Here is a 22,979-nt window from a genome sequence, read left to right on the forward strand (position 1 = left end):
TGTTGTGTCAGGTGATTTATTGAATCTTTTTTCCAGAGGAAAAGATAGATACTTGCTGTCCATACTTCCCAGAATCAATTGATAAATATAAATCTGACAAAGGTAAGCCCTGATTTCCTGAAAATCAGACAAGTGTATACAGCCAAAACAACAGGAAAATTTTTACGATGGGACTGTTGTGGGTTTCACCAGAATATTGATGATATCAAGATTTTGTTTCAGAAACATAAACCTTTTTGTTTCTGTCTGCAGAAAACATTTTTAAAACCCAATGAGGACCCCTGTATGCAAGAACAGAATTGGAAGTGGTCCTGTTCATCTTGGAGTAGCAATCCTAGTGAGCAGTCATACTCCTTTCCATCATGTCCAGCTTAATACTTCTCTGGAAGCAGTAGCAATTTTCCAGTCTGTGGGATTTCTTATTACAGTATGTTCATTTTATTTACCACCAGCTGCTGAATTAAATGAAATTGATCTTGATAACTTTATCTTGCAATTGCTTGGGCTCATACTTCTTATGGGTGACTTTAATGGGCACACCACTCTGTGGTGGCAGTGCCAATACAAATGGATGAGGTCATATTGAATGAATCCTTGACAATAATGCTTTCTTGCTTTTAAATAATAGACTCATTGTATTCCATCCATATGCCTATTCACTCATATTCTACAGTCAATCTTACAATCTGCTCCCCTGCCATTTTTTCACTGCTCACATGGGATTTCAAAGAAAACATATACTGACGTGATAATTTTCTTGTTATTTGCACAATATCTTCACATGAACTGTGTTTTCATACACAGATGCACCTTCCCACCTTGCAACATTTAATGCTGATACAGTCAGTTAAACACCTATCAGTGAAGCAGTAAAATATGTAACAGATTGCATTCTCCAGGCAGCAATAGCTGAATTACAAAAATCTTGAATTCCACTCTATCCAAAGCCTTGGTGGAACCTAGCGTGCCAGGCAGCAAAAAAAAAAAAAAAAAAAAATCGACATGGAGCATAGAATGTATTTTGGAGACACCCCTCCACATTATACTTAATAGCTTTTAAATGTACTCAGGCCAAATTATATTCATCCATATGCCTACTCACTCATATTCTGCAGTCAATCTTACAATCTGCTCCCTGCCATTTTTTCACTGCTCACATGGGATTTCAAAGAGAACATATATACTGAAGTGATCATTTTCCTGTTATTTGCACAATATCTTCACATGAACTGTGTTTTCATACACAGAGTACATTTGCCTGAGTACATTTACCCCATTTCAATTTACCCCATCGATTAATCAAACAACCAGTGCAAAAATTGTATGGAATGAAATCTGGATAAAGAAAGAATGACACAGAACACACCGCTTGTCTACCTTAAACCATAATGGATGTGTTCTTGCTGATCCCAAAGCTACTACAGACATTTTGGGAGAAAATTTTGTCAGAATCTCAGTAACAGCGTCATATCCTCCTTCATGTTTAATATTGAAAGAACAACAAGAAAAAAAAAAAGGCTAAATTTTTCTACCAATGGACTTAAGTCCTATATTTAGCCATTTCTTAAGGAGGAACTAAAAAGACTTCTTTTAATATATCACCCTAGTGTAGTAGGTCCTGATCACATCCAATATGAAATGATAAAACATCTTCTATGGATCTCCTCTTAATATACAACAGAATACTTACAGAGGAATTACTTCTGGATTCTTGGCATAAGTCAGTTGCCATTGCTATCCCTAAACTGGGAAAGGATCCAACATAATGTAAGATATTAGAGAAAATGGTTAATGCCAGACCTCTGTAGTATTTAGAAAGTAACGATCTTTTCTCTAATACACAATGTGGCTTTCATAGACAATGTCCAACTTTTGACCATTTGGTCCATTTTTGGACCAAATTTATATGGAAATATGACTTCTCAATTTACTTCAACTTGGTATCACTTCTAAGTCCGGCTCCCACTGATGGGACTTCAATAAAGGTCGAAACCAGTCTTGGTAGTGGCCCTTCCTATAATGCATAGTGTTATACATGTCCTCATGGATATGTGCATTGCATTATGGAATACTAAGGCAATTCATGTGAAGTCATTAGCTTCTATATACACATAGCCCAGTCATGAAGTGACTTTACTTTGTTTGCTTACGCTTGGGTAAAGGATGAAACCAAAAATATAATTTCTTGGCATCTTTAATTTATAGTATAACCAAGTGAAAAAACTTTTAACAACCATTTGGTCCATTTAGAAAATTTAATTAGAGATGCATTCCTGAAACAAGAACATCTAGTTTCAGTGTTCTTTGACATGGAAAAATTTATCACATAGTCTGGATATATGGAATATTAAAAGACTTCTATAACCTATTGCTCAGAGGGCACCTTCCAGTATTTATTAAAAACTCTCTCTCTAACCAGGTTATAGAGGTATTTTCATTGGGTTCAGATTTTCTGCAGAAAAAAGTGTCTGTGTATGCCTCTGTTGAAAATGCAATGTTCATCCAGATCCTGAATTTAAATTGTGACAAACTGTTATTCCAATAGCAATAGAAGCCAAGTTCTTCAGACTCATCTTTGTCAGAAAACTTGTATTCCTTGCACACATTCATCAACTAAGGGAAAAGTACAGAAGAGCATTGAATCTCCTTCATGCTTTATCCTCTACTGGTTGAGTCCTGTTGATCTTCATTGCTTTGTCTCTGTCATGCACTTTTACATTCAAAGCTGGGTTATGGGTCTCAAATCAGTTTCTGCAAGGCAGAATAACTTGTGATTTTTGGATTCCCATCCATCATCAAGTTATATACGGATAGTTACTGGTACCTTTCACATATTGTCCACTCAAAATCTTTATGTTGAAGCAAATGAACTATCCTTATCACTTAAATGGAAGCATCCTTCATGGACTAGTCTCTTTTCTCTGCATTGGTAGCTTCAATGTCAGACTGTCATACATCTTTTTAGTATGTGTGTTAAAGAAATTATGCATGCGATTACCATAAATTTTGATGATATTATCTCTACTAAACATAACAGCATTTCTCAGTGCAGGTTTGCACTTGATCCTGCATTGTCAACTACAGATGTCTCATACTCCATCATCTGTCTACTTCTTCTAGCTTTACAACTCTCTTTATGAGTGTTTTAGCTTGCAAAACAATTTTTAGCCATTCTTTTCTGTGCAATATTCTTCCAATTCTTAACTTTTAAAGTTTAAGATCTTTTTATATAATCATCAATCCATCTTTTTCTTGGTCTACCTGTGTCCTAATGGTTTCCATTCAAATATTTTTTTGACTCCTCTTTTTCCATTCTTTCTATATACCCCAACCACGCTATTCTTTATATATCTTACTACATCTTCACCATTAATTAGTTGTTCAAGTTCATTATTTGTTCTAATTCTCCATATTCTATTTTCATCTTTTATGGGTCCATATATTTTCCTTAATATTTTGCTTTCAAAGATTCTCAGTCTATCTAGATCTTTTTGTGTTAATGGCCACATTTCACATCCATATGTTGTTACAGGTCTTATAATTCTTTTATAAAGTTTTAATTAAGAATTACAATTAAGAATCTTATTACTGATTAACTTTTGATAAATATAATAACACTTATTTCTAGCCATTATTCTACTATTAAATTCTTCAGATATGTTATTGTTTGTTATTATTGAACCTGAATATTTAAAACTATCTACAACTTCAAAACTGTATTTGCCTATATTATATCTGTAATCCAACTTCTTTAGCATTTCTATTTTCTTCAGATTTCTCTTCTAAATCTTTTCTCCTGCAACTTATTTTTGCTATATCGTCTGCATATGCACGTGTTTTTATTAATTTATTATTAATAAATCCCCTTCTTTCTTTGCTTCTTTCTCCTCTTCTTGCTCCCCCCCAATGCTATTAGAGTATTCGAGGGCGAGGGATGAATCTTTCCTATCTTGCTGAGTCATTTCATCTTATACAGCCACCGAAGGAGGCAAGTTAGCTTCAATAGGTGCTGGTCCCAAGCCCGGATAAATGGCAAGGGTTGACGTCAGGAAGGGCATCCAGTTGTAAAACTTCTGAATAAAGCAAACAATAGAGTGCCAAGGCAAGAAGTCTGGAGGTGTCTGAGGGAGAAGAAGGTATCGGAGAAATATGTCAGGTTGGTTCAGTAGATGTACAGAAATGTGAAGACAAGAGTTCGGACCTGTCTCGGATAGACAGAATGTTTTCAAGTAACAGTTGGCTTGCATCAAGAGTCAGCATTAAGTTCGTTTCTGTTTAATATTGTGATGGAGGTGGTGAGAGAAGACACGCCTTGGACAATGTTGTATGCAGATGACATCTTGCTGTGTGCAGATTCAAGAGAAGTGGCAGCTAAACTGGAAAGATGGAGGAAAGTACTGGAAGAGAGAGGTTTGAGACTGAGCAGAAGTAAGACAGAGTATATGTGCTGCAAAGTGGACAGCGGCCAGGAGACAGATCTGGAGCTGGAAGGAAATGTCATCAGGAAGGTGAGGGACTTTAGATATTTAGGTTCAACAGTGGAAGAAGATGGAGGGGCTGAGAAGGAAGTGGGATGCAGGATATAAGCAGGTTGGAGGAACTGGCGAGAGATGGCTGGAGTGCTATGCGATGAGAGAGTGCCGATCAATCTGAAAGGCAAAATCTATAGGACAGTAGTGAGACCAGCTATGAATATATGCTACGGAAACTGTGGCCCTGAGGAAAAATAACATCAGCAGGTAGCAGAGATGAGAATGCTTAGGTGGGTGTGCAGTGTGACTAGAAAGGATCGTCTGAGAAATGACTATGTGAGGGGAACAGTGAAAGTTACGAACTTAGGAGCAAAGATACAGGAAGCAAGGTTGAGATGGTTTGGTCATGTGATGAGGAAGGAGGACGAATATGTGGGAAGAAAGGTCATGCAGATGGATGTGCAAGGGAGGAGGAAGCGTGGGCGGCCAAAGAAGAGATGGAGAGAGCTGGTAGAAGAGGACTTAAGGATGAAGAACTTGGATGTGGTGACAGCCCAACACAGGAGGATGTGGAGGAGACTCATCATTAACAGCAACCCCCACTTAAGTGGGACAAGCTGCAGAAGAAGAAGAAGATTAATAAATCCTCTCATATTTAACTTTCAAAGTTAAATATGAGAGGATTTATTTCTTATTATTATTGCTTCAAGTACCAAATTAAATAAACTTGCTGAAAGTACATCTTGTCTTACTCCATAGGTTATTTCAAAGGGATCCGTTAATTCCTCTTTATTTTTACTGCTACTTTGGATCCTTCTAATGTAATTTTAATTAATCTTATTAATTTTCCTGGTATTCCCAGTATTTTCAAGCTATGTATCATTTTTTGTCTATTTAATTTATCAACTGCTTGTTTGAAATCAATATATAAATTATGAAGTTCTATATCATATGCTAAACATTTTTCATATATACGAGGGTGGTCTGAAAATTTCTCGGCCTCGACCATAGATGGCGACACTATCAGCAAGATTTTTTTTTTTTTTCTAAGTCGGTACATCTGTCATAAGCATCCATGGGAAATTGCAAGTCATTCTATCAAGTAGTTTGTTTTATACAGCTATCTGAAGCAAAAGTATTGTCTGTATCCCTTGAAATGGATAAAATTGAGTATCTTGTGGTTATAAAATTGAAGATGATACATGTGAAGGACATCCAAAAAGTGTAACAACACCGGAATCATTGATCAAGCGCACAATATGGTATTGGATGAAATTGCTAAGACTTAGACATTTCAAAAGAATGTGTAGGATATATTTTGCATGAAGAATTGCAAATGAAAAAGCTTTCCGGAAGATTGGTGCTGCACTTGCTCACAGCAGATCAAAAACGTACTCGCATGAAAATCTCTGAACAGTTCTTGGAGCATTTTAACAAGAATAAAATTGATTTTGTGTGTCAGTTTATTACTATGAATGAGACTTGGATTCACCATTATACACACCAGAATCCAAACAGCAGTCAAAACAGTGGACAGAAGCCAAGGAAGACAAAGTCGGTTCCATTAGCAGGAAAGGTCATGGTATCAGTGTTTAGGGATGCTAAAGGGTAAAACAATAAGTGGGGAATATTATTCTGATCTTTTAACCAGACTAGACAAAAAAATTCGTGAGAAAAGATCCGGTTTGCAGAATTAAAAAAAAATCATCTTTCATCAGGACAATGCATCTACACACAAAGGTGTTTTGGCAATGGGAAAATTATGGGATCTGCACTATGAATTGTTGGAACATCCACCCTATTCCCCAGATTTGGCTCCTATTTCTTGCTCTGACTTTTATTTCTTCCCAAAACTAAAACTCTTCCTCGCTGGTCAGCTTTTTCTTCAAATCAAGAGGTGATTGCAGCTGTAGAGGGGTATTTTGCAGATCTTACTGAGAACCACTACAGGGACAGGATAATGGTGCTGAAGCATTGCTGGAATAAATGTATTAGTCTTAAGGGAGATTATGTTGAAAAATAAAAATAATTTTGAAATTATTAATTTGTTTTTTCATTGTTAGGCCGAGAACTTTTTTAGACCACCCTCGTATTTCATAGCATAAATATATTATTAATTGTGGATCTTTTATTTCCGAAACCACACTGGTACTCTCCTCTTATTGTTTCTATATATAGTTCTAATAATCTTTTATATATGATACTTGATAAAATTTTGTATATAACATTCAATAATGTAATTCCTCTATAGTTCTGACAATTCATCTTATCTTCTTTTTTTATATTAGTTGGATTATTCAAATTTTCCAATTATTTGGCATCTTGTCTTCTTTCCATATATCTAATATCAAATGATAAATTTCTTTCCATAAGATTTCAACCTGCATTCTTATAAGTTCTCCTGTTATCCCATCTACTCCTGGTGCTTTAAAACTTTAAATTTGTTTTATTATTTCCACTATTTCTTTATAAGTTGGTTCTTGAATTATTTCTTCTATAATTATTTTGATCTTCATATTCCTTATTTTCTTCTGCTGTCTTCATAAATAATCCCTTAAAATATTCCCTCCAACTTTCTTTAATTAATTCTTTCTCAGTTAATACTTTTCCTTCTTTATCCTTACATCCTATCATTTGTGTATCAAAATTATGTATTAACTGTTTTAATTCTTTATCAAATTTTCTAGTTTCTCTTTTCTCATTATACTGCACTCTTTGTTCCACTTTCTTCTCCATCATTTCTTTCTATTTCTTTTTACAAATTTTATTTTCCTGCTTCTCTTCATATTCTTCTCTATTATTTCTTGTGTTCCTTTGTAAATACTTTTTCCTATACAATCCTATTTCTTCTTCAGCTGCATTTATGATTGTTCATTGAATTAAGTCCCATTTTTCTTCTATATTCTTTCCTTTTTGTATTATTTTAATATTATCTTTTATTTTCTTCTGATATTTATCGATTATTTCTCTGTTTTGGAATGCTTCAGTGTTCCATTTCTTTATCTTTTCAGTTTTCTTTTAGTCTACATTTGACATATAAATTTATATAAATTAACTTATGATCAGAGTCATAATTTGCTCCTCTATATGCTCATACATTTTTAACTGAACTTGCCCATCTTTTCGAAATCAGGACATGACTATTTGATTACAATTTTTGGTTGTTGGAATAAATCAAGTCTTCAAATGTATCCTCTTATGTTGAAAACATGTACTCATGATTCTAAGTTTATTTGATATTGCTAATTGCATAAGTCTATTTCCATTTTCACTGGTTTTTCCTGCAAGCTGTACTTTCCAGTTACTTCATGAAATATGTCTTCTTTCCCTATTTGTGCATTAAAATCCCCTAACATTATTATGTCATCATTTTTATTTATTTTTTCGCATTTCTTGTAAATCCTCATAAAATTGATCTATTACAATCTCATCAGCATTTTCAGTTGGGGCATATACGTTAATAAAAGTGATATTATGGAATTTCCGTTTAATTCGTAACTTGCAAATTCTTTCATTCATCTGTCTACTTGCAATTGTTTAATGTACACAGAGCAGCCCACTCTGATTTCTCCATTTATACAGTGGTACAGTCACCAGAGATCAGAAATCTCTGGTGACTGTACATTAAGAAAGGAAGTTATTCTTGCTCGGCTGTGAATAGATCACAGTCATCTTATACATCCTTATATGCTGAGAGCTGATGACCCATCCCTGTGTGAAAAATACAACACACAAGAGAGGAATGAAATTTTTACCTATCTAGCTGAGCCATGCACTCAGGCAGGTGTTATCAGACTTGGACAAACTGCATGATGTCTTTAATTTTTTACAAAGAATTAATTTATACAAACACATTTTGATTATAAATTTTATTTACATGTAGATAACTGCATTGCTTAACATAATTTTTTGTACATACATGTTATTTGGTGAGCAGCAGCACTACCAGTACTGGATTGAGGCTGAAGAAGAATAATTCAGCAAGGATCAAGATCAAACAATTTTTGGTATAGGCATTGGAAGTCTTTAATGGCTACATCACTATGAGATGGAAGGAAACACGAATCGGGCACTTTATTTCCTTAAGACTACATAACATGGAAACCGAACTAAAGGATTACCAAGCAAGGGAAACCTGCTCTCATGATAAAGAGAAAATCACCACAGGGTCTCTTAGACTGTTAACCAGCAAAATCCCTGCAAAATAGTTACTTGGAATGTGAGATCCATGAAGCAGTGTGGAAAACTAGAAAATTTAAAGATGGAAATGAGACAACTAAACATTAACATTCTTGGAGTTGGTGAGGTAAGATGGCCAGACAGTGGAGATTTCTGGAGAAGAGATTACAGATTGATCTACTTGGGCTCACCAAATGACATAGTAGATGGTGGATTCCTGGTAAATAAGAAAGTCAGAGATAGGGTTAAAACCATTTGGGGATATAATGAAAGAATAATCCTTATTAAGATTCAAGCAGAACCAAGGTACCTAGCCCTTATACAGATATACATGGCAACAACAAGATACCGTGACGAGGAATTGGAATAAGTATATAAACGGATTGAAGAAATACTGAGAGAGTAAATGATCACAGACTGGAATGTGGTTGTTGGAGAGGCAGGGAGGAAGATTATTGGTAAATTGAGACTTGGTAAACGGAATGGCAGAAAGAAAGATTCATTGAATTCTGCAAAAGCCAACAACCTAACCATAGCAAATATGCTATTTGAACAGCCAGACACATGGATTGCACCAACCAACACAGAACAATATCAGGTAGACTACATAATCCAAAAAAAAAAACATGTGAACACTGACCGTATCTCAGTCATCATGACAAGTCATTTATGATTGAAAAAATCATGCATAAATAAACCATACAAAAATGGAATATATTTAAAACAAAAAATGAACTAAATGCCTGCAAAGAGTTTAGAGAAGAAACAGACAAATTAATAAATTCCCAGAAGCCACATGGAAAAAAAAATTAATGAAAAGTGGGTATATCTAAAGAGAGAAATCTCTTTTTAGAGATCTCACAAACATCCAAAGCCAGCCTGGTTGTCTATGGATGTTTGTGATTGTCTGTGAAAATACTAGTGGTGGTGGGCAATAGATGGCATAGGTGTAGTTGCAGTTCATTATAGTTGGTGGATTGAGTGGTGGAGACAGAGTTGTAGAGTAGGTGTCCTCCTTCGATGAGTCTTCGAACTCCCTGGAGGTGTCACATAAATAATAAATAAATAAAGCTGCAGAAAAACATTTCAGAAAATATTAGAGCTAATGATACAAAGAAGAAAGCATGGAAAAGCCAAAAAAAACCAAGAGGAATACAGAAAATATAGAAACATGGATTCATTCATAACGATAAACCATGTGAACTCTTCTTCTTCTCCTCCCTTCTACATGTTAGGTCTACTGGTTTGCTACAGAGCTATCTTAAGATAACTTGGCTATGTGTGAGAAAGATCCTTATAGAAACATGGTGAACGAAAGCAAAAGGATAATGGATTGAACAAACATGCTAGGCAATTGATATAAACATTAATAGAGATAACACTGAAAGTGCATACAACAATATTCAAAGGCAATTCAGAGAAAGGGTAAAGGCACTGAGCACGATTCACAGTAAGGATGGAAAAGTGTGCTTTGAAGAGGATGAAATAACTCTGAGATGAATGCAATATACTGAAGAACTTAGAGAAGAGAAAGTATATACATCACTCCTAGAGCAGGTAGAAGAAGATGAGAAAATTCTTACTTTTCTTAAAGTCAGAATTTATTTGATAAGGCTCTTAAAGAACCGAAGCAGCATAAAGCACCAGTAATTTTTTTTTTTATATGTATCTGATCCACACACAAAAGGCCACAAGACCTTGTGTGCACAAGAGTAATAGAAGAAAGAAGGAATCTGTTCACATTTTGCTTGAACAGCTGAGGAGTGTAATTCTTTGGGGAAGCAGAATGGGGAGACTGTTCCAAAGGATAGAAGTAGATGGGGTGAAGAAGGAGGTAGTCATCTCTTCTACCTGCTTTTCTTCCTCTAGGAGTAATGTATATGGTTCGTTGAGTTTCAACATGGATTGTAAAGGGGATGTTGGTTAGCAGGTTAGCAGTGGCTCTTGTTTTAATAATTTTGGAAGAGAGTGATAAATAATGGAATAATAATGGCCAATTCAGCAGAGCATCCATGATAGTATCTGTAGAAGAGGCACAAGGCAGAAACTGAATGCCTGTGTGTGAGAGAGAAAGAAATTGAAGTGGGTATGTGAGAGGGGGGGGGGGATCATTAATTAGCCGGATTGCCCTCTTCTGGGTAGAATTGAAGCTCCCATATTTGGCATTTACCACTCCAAATATGGGAGCTTTCATGGCTGGATGGATTTGGGCTTTGAAGCTGTGCAGGTGTAAAATAGTGTCTTGTGCAAAAAAGTACATCAAGTTTTATGGTGACTGCAGAAGCTATACTTGAAATGTGGTTGTACTAGGGAAGATCACAGGTGCAGGTCATTCCAAGAATAGAAATCTGATTGGTTTGGATATCTTAAGTATTACTGAAGGGGGGGGGGATGTGAATTCTTTCTTGTGAGAGATTAGACAAGTGTTGGTAGCATTGAAGTTTACAAGGTTGTCCATGCCCTACTGGGATATTGTTCAGGTCCCTGGACATGGTAGATCTTGAGGATCAACTAATACAAAGTTTGTCTAATGAAAAGGAGAAATGGAGTGTACTGTCATCAACAAAGCTATAGATATGATTGGAAGTCTGTGAGAGCAAGTCATTTATATACAAGAGAAAGAGAGTGGGTGAAAGAACAGAACCCTGGAGTACTCCTGCATTGGTGGAAAAATCTGAGGAGAGTATACTGTCCACCATGATGACACGTAGTGTGCAACCAGTAAAAAAGTTGGAGATCCAGTTGCAGAGTGAGGAAAGCAGATCGTAGTATGTCAGTTTGTTAAGTAGGCCCCTGTGCAATGTGTAAGCTGAACTAGAATTAGAATTATATAAAATTAAAATTACAAATTTGTTTGTAGAAGGTGGCTCATAAGGCATGGAACATTCCTTAGAAAGGCCTTCTTTGCCATCGAATATGGAAGGCATTTATCTGATGTGGTTTTTCATAATTTATAAAAAATCTGGTGATGCTAAATAACTTAAGCAGTTGTTTTGCAAAGACGGGGCTTTTTTGTGGCATTTTCCATGACTTATGGACCACCCTGTATATTTTTTTATTTTAAAATTTAGCTCATGATATTTTTGTTTAAATACAAAAAATGTAAAATTTTTGTTTAAATCCAAAACATTTAAAATTTTTATGAAATTTTTGTTTTTATAAATATACAGCTACAAACTTAATTCCTTTTCTTTCAGGTTTGCCTGAAATTTTGCATAGTTTTCTTTCAAAAGAAAGAAACATTCTTGATGAATCTCAAAACAAAAATTCTAGTCAAATGGAGAATATTAGCCTGTGTGATGTAGACAATGAAATATCAAATATACATTCAAATGAAGCAGACAAATCATTTCAAATTCCGAAAATAGTATTTTCCGCTCCACAGAATTCATTACAGAAAAATTTAGAAGAGTCATCACAAATCTCAAATCATTTGCATTCTTCAAATGTTTATAATGAAGAATTGAACCCAGCAGATATTACGAACATCAAAACTGATAGGAATTCTTTTGATACTGAATCATTACAGCATTTAATTGTGTCTGGTGCTAATAATTTGTCATCAGATCCTTATCTTTCTAGAAATGGTAATGAAGATTCATCTGCAAATGCTAATATGAAAATTAAAACTTTAAGCAAACATTCTGCAGATTCAGATGATGGATGTGGTTTACATTTACAAACTCAAATAATGCTGCATAATGAATCTTACAAGAAAACTTCTGATTCTAGTAAAGATATTGCCATTTCTCCTGATATATGGCATAAATCAAGGAATTCTCTAACTGAAACATCTCAAAATGCTGAAGATAACATCAATTCCAAGATGCTTAACAAAGCTTATTTCAATACTTTTGAACCTCAGTTTTCCAAACAGTCAGTATTTAATACCAAAGCTCTTCCATTTGGACAAAATATAGATGCCAATTTTCTCAATCAAAACACATTTCATACTGAGGACCAAGGGGTTCAGACCATATTTGGTAACATATATGTAGAGGCTGGTATTCAAGTAGGCTGCAGTATGAGTGATTTAAAAGATACTGAAGTTGAAGCCAGTAGTGATCATGAAATAAAGCTCTGTGAAAAAATTAAGGACATGGAAATGGTATGTAATGATTTGATTCTATTACATGGTGATCATGCTTATTTTTACTTTTGCTCTAGTTTTGTTTATGTTAGAGTTTAGTTATTGTTGATGAAGTTAACAACAGTAAATTTTGATTACTAGGAAAGTAACTTTGAATAGATTATTTATCTAACTCCAGTACTGTCTTAAATCTCCTGAAACATTTTTAGGGTCATGTTATATGTAAGTAATATGTTTCTTCTTTATTTGTAGAAGTTGAAACAGGATATTACTTTATAAACATTATTTATGAGATAATCACTGATACTGTTATTTGCTGCCTCAGAAAGAAGTGTGGAAAGCATTACATGTTAAGTTGCTTCAAGTATAGTAAAAAATAAAATAAAATTAAAATTATATACAAACTGAGACAGATAAAAATGTTCTACAATTCTTAGTATTGAAACAACTCTTATTATACATACATTCCCTCATCTGCATAACATATTGCTGATCACTTATGAAGTCTGTATTAAGAAAGAAGTCTGTAGAATGAATGGGGTGTTGAATGAACAAAGATAGTGAAGCAAAAGAGTGTGAGTGGTAGAATTATGAGTGTGGTACCATGGTATGATAGTGGAAAGCTGAGGAGAAAAGCATTGATCATGAATAGCACGAGAGCTAGAATATGCCAGAAGAGAGGATTGGAGTTTGCTGAAGAAGTAGGAGACAGATGATCTACATTTGAGTGAAAGTAGAAGTGAGTGTGCATCCAGTCAGGGAAATGGAAACTAGATGGTGGGACTGTGAGTGTAAGATATCAAAAGTGTGAGATAAGAGACAAAGAAAGACAAGACAGGGATGGCCTCAGTGGGATTAACAGAGGCAAATTACAGAAATGATGGGATAAGGAGTTGTAGGATTATACACCAATGCAAGGAGTATTAGGAATAAGGATGCAGTTTGTGGCCTTGATACAGTTAGTCAGCCCACAGATCATTGGTGTCAGTGAGCCACGGTTAACAGAGGATGACGTGCTTACAAGAATAGAATGTGATGGCTATGGCGTTTTTTGAAAAGATAAATAAGATAAAAGAGGAGGTGAAGTATTAACGATGATTTCAGAACAGTTATGTCCTTTCAAGGTGGAACCTGAAGAAAGCAATAATGATAGTGGCTTTGAGGTCTGGTGGTGTGAAGTTGAGGTTAGCACAAATTTTAGATATAGTGGGATGTTGCTACAGAGGGAATGTAGAGGTAGAAATGTTCAGACAGATGAGGCTGGTGAGTGACAGAAGGGTTATTATAATTGGTGACTTTAATTATGGAAGTATTGATTGGAAGCAGGAAATATCGTGTAAGGAGATCGAGTTTCTTGAGCTACTCTGGGACAGTTATCTTATGCGGCATGTAGTTGAGGTTACACATGCAACTAGAGTATTAGATTTAATAATATCATCTCATGCAGTGATGATAGAATTGTCACCACAGTGCACCAGTTGGAGAAACTAATCATTTGGTTTTGACATGGGAAGTGAGTAGCCATGTACAACAAGCTTTGTGGAACAAGAAATATGTGTGGCAAGAAATATTTATTTAGCTAATTAAATAATAAGTTATCTGTGAGTGTGGTTATGGAATCTTCATGAAAGTCTCACAATGATGGTCTTCCAGATTTTTGACAGTGTGATGCACCCAAATTCGTTTATATTTGGAGAATTTTGTAGTGCTGTGGTGGATTCTAGGCACAGTCGCTTTCTGATTTATATCTGTTTCAGTATAAGAGGGATGTTTCTCTGTTGGGCCCGTGATCTGTATCCATGGTATGGTCTGCCCCCCTGAAATGGTTATAGTATAGATGACGCACATATTTCCTGTTTTCTTCCAGTTTGTTCAAAGTGTTTAAGCTTGCAGGAGCAAGGGATACTGTCGACACCAGGATGATCTAGATCAGCGTTTCCCAGATTTTTCCTATGATGGAACACCTTGGTTATTTTGTAATGTATTAATAATTAATTATGGCATAATCATAAAGAGTATTAGTATACTTATGTATACGGTGTGACATGTTGACAAATATAAAATTATATTTAAATCGGTCATCAATCACTGGACTAATGAAATCTTGTAGCATATTGTAGTTTCCTCAGGCCAATATCATTAAATTAATTTGTGCTGATTTTCATTGACATATCCCATTCTGATACCACCACCAAAAATTTATATTATTATAAGTACTTACGAGTGAATGCAGACTTTTTCTGATGTGTACTGGTAGTTTTCCTCTCTAACATCCTAGAGATTGCTTTGTAGGCTGGAGGTGGATGAATCACTATCTGTTGTGCCACAGACACCTTCAATAAGAGATTTCTTAACACCAAAATTAAACAAAGCCCCTTGTCTCTTATTCATATTAAAATTTAAATCTGTAGGCCTGTTACTTTTAAAAAATCCTGGCACTATGGTTTCAAAGCAAGCACTTTCACCCTACAATATGAACTTACGAAGAAAGTATTCAGTATTACTAAATTTGAGAACCGAATATAGACTACCTTGATCTTCAATTTCAGTGGAAAATTTCTTTATACTTCCTTGCTGATTGGTCACTAACATTTGCAACACAGATGTTATTTCGTTTAATTTTGAGAACAGAGGATACATCATCCATTGTTGTAATCGGCTTGCAGGCAATTTTTATGACCAGTCATAAACAGCAGTATTCCCTTTTCCTGAATGTGAACACTTATTCACATTCCATGGAACACAATTTGGGAAACCCTGATCTAGATAATGAAGTGGATGGTAGCTATTTTTGGTATTGTTTGAAGGTCTGTATGTTATACCATTTAAGAATGCATGCAATTTTTTCTGAGGTGCCCTAGATGTATGGGATAGAAATGGATTTTTGTGTTCTGGATTTGTGGGGGAAGAGGGGTTAGGATTGGAGAATGGGCAAAGAACTCTTGATTTTTGAAGGGGGTAAACCACTGGCTAAAAATGTATCATGAATATGATTGAATTTAGTGGAGAGACCAGTGTGATCTGAACAGATAGTTCTGGTTCTGTTAGCTAAGGTTTTGATAACACTATACTGCTGTTAGGAATGATAAGTGATGGATATACCTTCCAGTGTGGGTTAGACAGAAAAGCTTAATGATCCTATGCACACACACACACACACACACACACACACACACACACACACACACACACACACACACACACACACACACACACACACAAAAGCTCTTTAAAAATTATTAGACAGAGTTGTATCTTGTCCTTCTGAAACATGATGCTACTTTGCCATTTATAGGCAAACAAAAGTTTAAAACTTCTCAAGTGTGTGTGTGTGCACGCATTCATGCATAGTTAAAAAATGTCAAAAAGTGATTTTTTTTTTACATTTTAAGTATTGAGAGAAAAAAAAATAAAAGACAACTTACAAAAGTGATATTAACCCTTATGAGAAACAGCTCAATGTTTCTCATGCATCTGCAAGATTGACTGCTAGGGAAACTTATATCACTCTGATGCTGATATAGCAGCAGAAATCTTCCTGTGTTGGTTGATTCATAAATCCAAATCTGCATCTTTTATCATTTCAGTCAATTCTATTCTGCTATCAGAGGAAGGCTTGTGTAACAGTTAAAGCAGTGGATGTTTTCATTAACTTCACATAATATGAACAGAGTTCATCATGTATTGATCAGACATTCAAAAAAAAGTTGTTGACAATGCTGCAGATGGTACTGTTGGATCCTACTTCTTCTCAATCTACACCTTGGATCTGACATTTAGTTATTACGATGTTCTTAACCTAAAATTAAGTTGCTAGTTGATTTCTAATACAAATATAGAGAAAATTTATATTTATAGACTGCACCATTCTATATCTGAATTAGTTCAAGAATTGAAGATAAACCAACTCTCAACTACCCTTCCCTTATATGATGTTAATATATATACTGGCCGAGTATATTTAACTTACTTATTTTACCCGGTTTGATTCGAATATTTTATGAATGGTGCAGTAAAAGAGATTCAGGCAAAACACAACATTTGATTAACAAAAACAAACATTTAATTTTAAAATCACAAATTTTACACTTAAGATTAAATCAGTAATTAAGATATCACAAACATTTTAGCTTCTCTGATAAGTACAATCATACAAACTCAGACAATGGTAAATCTGTTATCTCTATTACAGTCTTCTTGCAGTTCCTTAAGTTCCAAATACAATAAAAATTGCAGTAATACACCTCTTCACAAACAAACACTTTTAATTTTACACTTCAGCTAATTCTCACCAATAGTTACTGTTAATATAAGGAAATTCTAGGATGAAACTCACACACTTCTCTGTATAGAAATATTAATGGTTGGAATAATCTTACCGATAATCTTTTTTCTTCATCTACTTATACGTAAACACTTTTTATAACTGTAAACACTTTAAACAGTATACGGCACTCATTAAATAAATCTTCTAAGCAATAACTGAATTAATCGTCAGTCATTATACACATAAACAAACTTTCTTGCATGAAATACTACTGATCACTTATGAATTAAGGCAATACACAATAATTCCTTAACTTGAGGTTTTGTATGCATAGCTGTTCATTCTTCCTACATTTATTTATTTCTTTAGGCAATATATTTCTAAGCACAGCTAATGGTAAATTTCAACTTTACAGTCTCTACTATACGCTAATAACTCTGTGCTTTGCTTCAAGGTTCTGTATGTCCTTGAAAGGTCGGCCCTGAAATTGAATCTCAACTCAAATATCGCTAGTCTATTTAGTAGTCACTCAGCTGTCTTCCGTAGCTATAATTGTTATTCTACAATTTATTAGCTAACCACCTCTCGACTAGTAGACTTTATTAGCTGCTTGAGTGACTTGCCGACTCGCTATTATCGCACTGTGATTCCCGAATGCTCCGATTCCAACCTAATGCCAATCCTCTCCTTTCTCTCTCTCTTAATAATCATAATTTCCAGCGTTCTTCCTTTTTATATCCATTCTTCCTGCCTAAATTGTTCACATGCTTTCTTTCTAAAATTCTTTACAATAAACCTTCTCCTCACATGGTGTTCCAAAACTCGCACTCGCTTACTTACATGCGTCTCCATGACAACCAAACAAAATATAATAAAATTGAGCTATTGCATGACGTTAAACTTCTACAAATAGGAATAAATAAAGAATATTTACATTTCAATTAATGCACAGTTAAATTATCAAATACAAACTCTTATAATATTAACATAGTAATAAATAAAATAGCTTAATAATATTTAATACAGTGTTTTCATTATTAATACATATATCTTTGAATAAATAATCAAATATTAGACAAAATTAAGGTAGTTATATGAATATTAAATTGTAAAATAAGTTGTTTACATTAAATAATATTTACAAGTCTAGCCTTTGTGATGGAAGATCATGTTGGATTCTGAAACAAATAATAATTACTTTAATCGCTACATAATCAGAATCCAACAAAGGCTTACTCTTGTTTTGAAAAATTTTTCATACTAAACTCATTGGTGGAGGAATCAGACTTCTACTACCTTTTTTCTGGGTCTCAGGTTATACCTCATTTGGATGAAACTCCCTCCTGTGTTTTTCTACAATGCATGTATTATCTTCCCCGTCTTTACTCAGATTCCTACTGTCATCACATTCGACTGCAGCATATCTTCTATATTGGTAATATGGGGGGTCTTCTTCAGAACACAAATCTTTTCTTTGACCTTTGGTGATGCGCCTAGGTTGTTTCATTTCTTTTTTTCCTGATCCCAAGTTATTTCTTCCAAATTCTCTCACTCCTTGATAATTTCTTTTTCTACTCCATACTTTTTCAATGGGATCTCCTAGGCAGACCAGGCGATCTGGCCTATTCTTAATTCATTTCAATCTGTCTGAATGGACAATTATGGTTCTTTTTTGTCCTGATATTTCTTTTATTCTATAGTTTACTGGGGATGTTTTATTAACTATCTCATAAGGGCCTGCAGCACCTTTACCAAATTTCCCTCCTCTTTTATTGCTGGGTTGCTGTTCTTCTAGAAATACTAAGTTCCCACGCTTTAACTCCTTATACCTTCTTATCTTATTAGCGTAAGCTCTGGCTTTTTGTGAGCTATTCTGACTGGCTTCTGCTACAAGGTCATGTGCAACTCTATTCTCATATATTAGGTTGTTAAGATATTCGTCTATGTCAAGGAAACCAGAACTAGCTTTCAAGTCTTTAAAGTCATGAGGGAAAGGGGGTTCAAATCTGTATAGGACCACAGCTGGAATCTCCTTTATAGTAGAGTGCAACGCTGTTCTACAGGCAAAAAGGGTGTGTGAGAGGAAGTTGTCCCAATTAGTTAATTGACCATCTGCAAGTTTAGATAGGGTTTGCTTGAGAGTTCGATTCATTCTCTCACACATCCCATTTCCTTGAGGATGGTAGGGAGTGGTGAACAGTTTCTGTATTTTCAGTAATTTACATAACTGTAGCATGACTTTAGCCGTGAAATATGCTCCCTTATCAGTGAGGAGGGTTTGGGGGGTTCCGTATCTTGAAATTATCAACTCAAAGAATTTGTTTGCCACTGTCTGGGCAGTTTGGTCCTTCATAGCTGTGGCCTCAGGAAATCTAGACAAGGTGTCAATCACCACCATATATATCTGTTTCCCTTCAATGTGGTTGGAAGGTGCCCTATGATGTCCATTGCCACAGCTTGAAATGGATGACTTGGAATGGGAAAGGGCTGGAGGGGAGCCTTTTTTCCGTTATCCGATTTACATTGACACAATATACATGAAGATACATAGGCTTCGACATCTCTTCTCATTCCTTTCCATATATATCTATCTTTTATTCTGTTCCAAGTTCTGTAAAACCCCTGGTGACCTGCTAAACTACATCATGAAAGGAATGCAGTATCCAGGGGATCATTATCATGGGAGCTACTATCTTATTTTTCCAACGTCCAGTGAAGTTCTGCCTTGCCAACAGAAGACCATCACCATCTATGAATAGGGATTGCAGGAAAGAATGTTCTTCCAAAACTCCATTTCCCTTTTGGATCCGTAAATAAATTTCTCCCCATACTGGGTCTTGCCTCTGAGCTTCTCTTATGGACGACTTGTCCCAATTCTGAAGGTGAGGTGGTTTCCTGTGTTCTTGTTGTTTTCCTCCTGTCTTTATTAATTTGATGTTTCCTTCTTCATAATCTGAATTCTCTTTAGTTTCTTCATGAAGCGCTCTGGAAAGGTAGTCAGCGACTACATTAAGTTTTCCAGAAATATAACATATCTGTATTTGGAACTCTTGTAATTCTAAGGCCCATCGAATAATCCTTTGGTTTTTATCCTTCATTATGGATAAAAAAGTTAGGGGTTTATGGTCCGATCTTAAAAAAATTTCTTGTCCCAGTAACATGTATCTGAATTTCCTTAAGGCATGCACAATAGCTAGTGCTTCTTTTTCAATAACTGAGTAATTTTTTTCTGATGCAGATAGTTTTCTACTTAGGAATGCAATGGGTCTAATTTCTTCTTTCTTCTTTTGTTCTATTACAGCTGCAATGGTGTCATTCGAGGCATCTGCTGCAAGATAGAAGGGTTTTCCAAGAGTGGGATGAGTGAGGACAGGAGATCTAGTTAATGCTAAATTTAAGGATTTATGGGCAGATTTCTGTTCCTTTCCCCAAATGAACTTTTCCTCCTTTTTAGTTAATTTAATTATGGGCTCCATTATTTGAGAACAATTTGCGGTAAATTTTCTATAGAAGTATACCATTCCTAAGTACCTTCGTACTTGTCTCACAGAGGTGGGTATTTTCGCCCTTAGAATGGCCGAGATGTTTTCTTGAGTGGGGATTATTCCAGCCTCACTGACAACATGTCCTAGGTATTCAACCTTCTTCATGAAGAATTTACATTTTGAGCACTTCAACGATAGATGTGACAAGTTTAGTCTATTTAATACATTATCTAAAATTTCTTCATGTGATGTTAGGTCTGGGGTGTAAATTAATAGGTCATCTTGGAAACATATGACTCCCTTTCCTAACATGTCTGAGAGTACAGTGTTCATCAGACACTGAAAACTCATAGTTGAATTTCTGGCCCCTTGAGGAAGCCGACAGAGTTGGTATTTTTGCCATCGAGTGGTAAAGGCAAAAAACGGTCTGTCCTCCTTTCTAAGAGGTATCTGGAAATAGCCAGAGTTCAGGTCCAATTTTGAAAAGTATTTTGCTCCCTCTAGACTAGTCAGGAGCTCTTCTATGTTACATAGAGGAAAATCAATGGGCTTAGTGACCTTATTAATCTCACGCAGATCTAATATAAATCCGAGACTTCCATCAGGTTTTTCTACCAACAAAAATGGGCTATTCCATCTGGAATTAGATTTTTCTATGATCCCAGCTCTTTCATAATCATTTAGAAGGATCTGAAGTCTATCTAGATATTTAAGGGGGTTTTGTACTGCTTAGTGTAGATAGGCGTTTCTGAAGTGATTTCAATGGAATGCTCTACCTTGTTTGTACAGGTCAATGAGCAAATATCTTCAGTGAATGTTTGGGGATATTTTTGGAAAATTGACAGAATGAATTTCCTTATTTCTACTCTATCGGTTTTTGATTCAGCTAAATTGATAGCTTCGTGCAACAATTTTCTTTTTTTATCACTTATTCCGCCTTCAAAGTTTAAGGTTTCAATCTCCATCTTGTTATATAGTTCCCTTTTATTGTCTTCATTGTACATTAATTGATAACTCACGCCACACAAGGAAATGGTTTTGGAGGCAAAGTCACACATGAATTTATTCTTCTCTAGGAAATCAAGTCCTAGTATGATCTGGTCATTTGTGTCAGCAATTTCTGGAAGGATAATGAGTTCATGTGAGAACTAGATAGATATAGGGTTGGTGAGATGGATAGGAGGGTGGTTGAAGGAGAGATACCAGAGAGTGGTTTATTCAGGAGTGGAGTCTAAAAGACGGCTTGTGACTAGTGGTGTGCCGCAGGGCTCTGTTCTTGGACCACTGCTTTTCAATTTGTTCATCAATGATATAGGAAAGGATTTGAGAGGAAGTGTTCACTTGTTTGCTGATGATGCAAAGTTGGGTAGAGCAATTGTGAGTGCACAGGATGTCAAAATTTTACAAGATGATTTGGATAGTTTGGAGGACTGGGCTAGGAAAAATGGATGTCAATTTAATGTGGCAAAGTGTAAGGTTATGCACTTTGGGGTGAAAAGAATAGCAGCAGTATATCACATTGGTGGAACCATACGCCAGGAGATTGATGAAGCCAGGGATTTGGGAGTGTTGGTGGATAGGGAATTGAAGTTTAGGGGGCACATTGCAAAAGTGACTAAATCAGCTCATCAAATCACTTGGCTTCTGAAAAATACTTTAACATGCAGAGACAAACAAGTTGTTGTTCCTCTGTATCGAGCCTTGATAAGATCCCACCTGGACTACTGTGCCCAGTTATGGGCACCAGGGTTTCTTCGTGATGGGGGAGGAAGTAGAGAGGATATAGAGACGAGTGACCAAGATGATAGCAGGTCTGTGGAATGAACCTTACGAGAATAGGTTGAAGATTTGTGGGTTGCAGAGATTGGACGATAGGCGAAGGAGGGGTGATATGATTGAGACATTCAAATTAATGAAGGGTTTCTATAAGATTGATCCAGAAGATATTTTTGAAAATGTGACTGGTGGTGGGAGGACTAGGGGCCATGCATGGAAGCTGGGCAAGAGCGTGATTGACAAGGGTGTTAGAGCCAGGTTTTTTACTTGGAGAGTGGTGAATGAGTGAAATAAGCTTCCAGAGTCTGTTGTGGGTGCTACGACCGTGAATGAGTTCAAGGCAAGGTATGATAGATACTATGTCAATGTCGAATAGTTGTTCTTGACATGATGTTAAGGCCTCCCTTGATGAGTCTGTCGACTCCTTGGAGTTGCCCTGAACAATAATAATAATAATAATTAAGTTGCTAGTTGATTTCTAATACAAATATAGAGAAAATTTATATTTATAGACTGCGCCACTCTATATCTGAATTAGTTCAAGAATTGAAGATAAATCAACCCTCAACTATTTCTCCGTAATATACTGTTATTATATATACTGGCCGAGAATATTTAACTTTCTTAATTTACCCGCTTTGGTTCGAATATTTTATGAATGGCGCAGTAAAAGAGATTCAGGCAAAACACAACTTTAGATTAACAAAAAC

The 22,979-nt window shown here is 35.5% G+C and overlaps 1 protein-coding gene across 1 annotated transcript in view; it reads left to right on the forward strand.

The window, feature by feature from the left end:
• The window catches only part of LOC150107634 (uncharacterized), a 276,919-nt gene extending 263,899 nt beyond the window's left edge, over positions 1–13,020 (forward strand). Inside the window, exons 11-12 of the mRNA XM_090392144.1 lie at positions 11,849–12,759; positions 12,994–13,020. Coding sequence (XP_090248270.1) covers positions 11,849–12,759; positions 12,994–13,020 — 938 coding nt within the window. The remainder of the gene's footprint in view (positions 1–11,848; positions 12,760–12,993) is intronic.
• Positions 13,021–22,979: the final 9,959 nt, after the last annotated feature.

The sequence above is a fragment of the Typopeltis vanoorti genome, chromosome 4, assembly GCF_054136105.1.
Source record: "Typopeltis vanoorti isolate ZY-2024b chromosome 4, IOZ_Tvanoo_1.0, whole genome shotgun sequence".
NCBI lineage: Eukaryota > Metazoa > Arthropoda > Arachnida > Uropygi > Thelyphonidae > Typopeltis > Typopeltis vanoorti.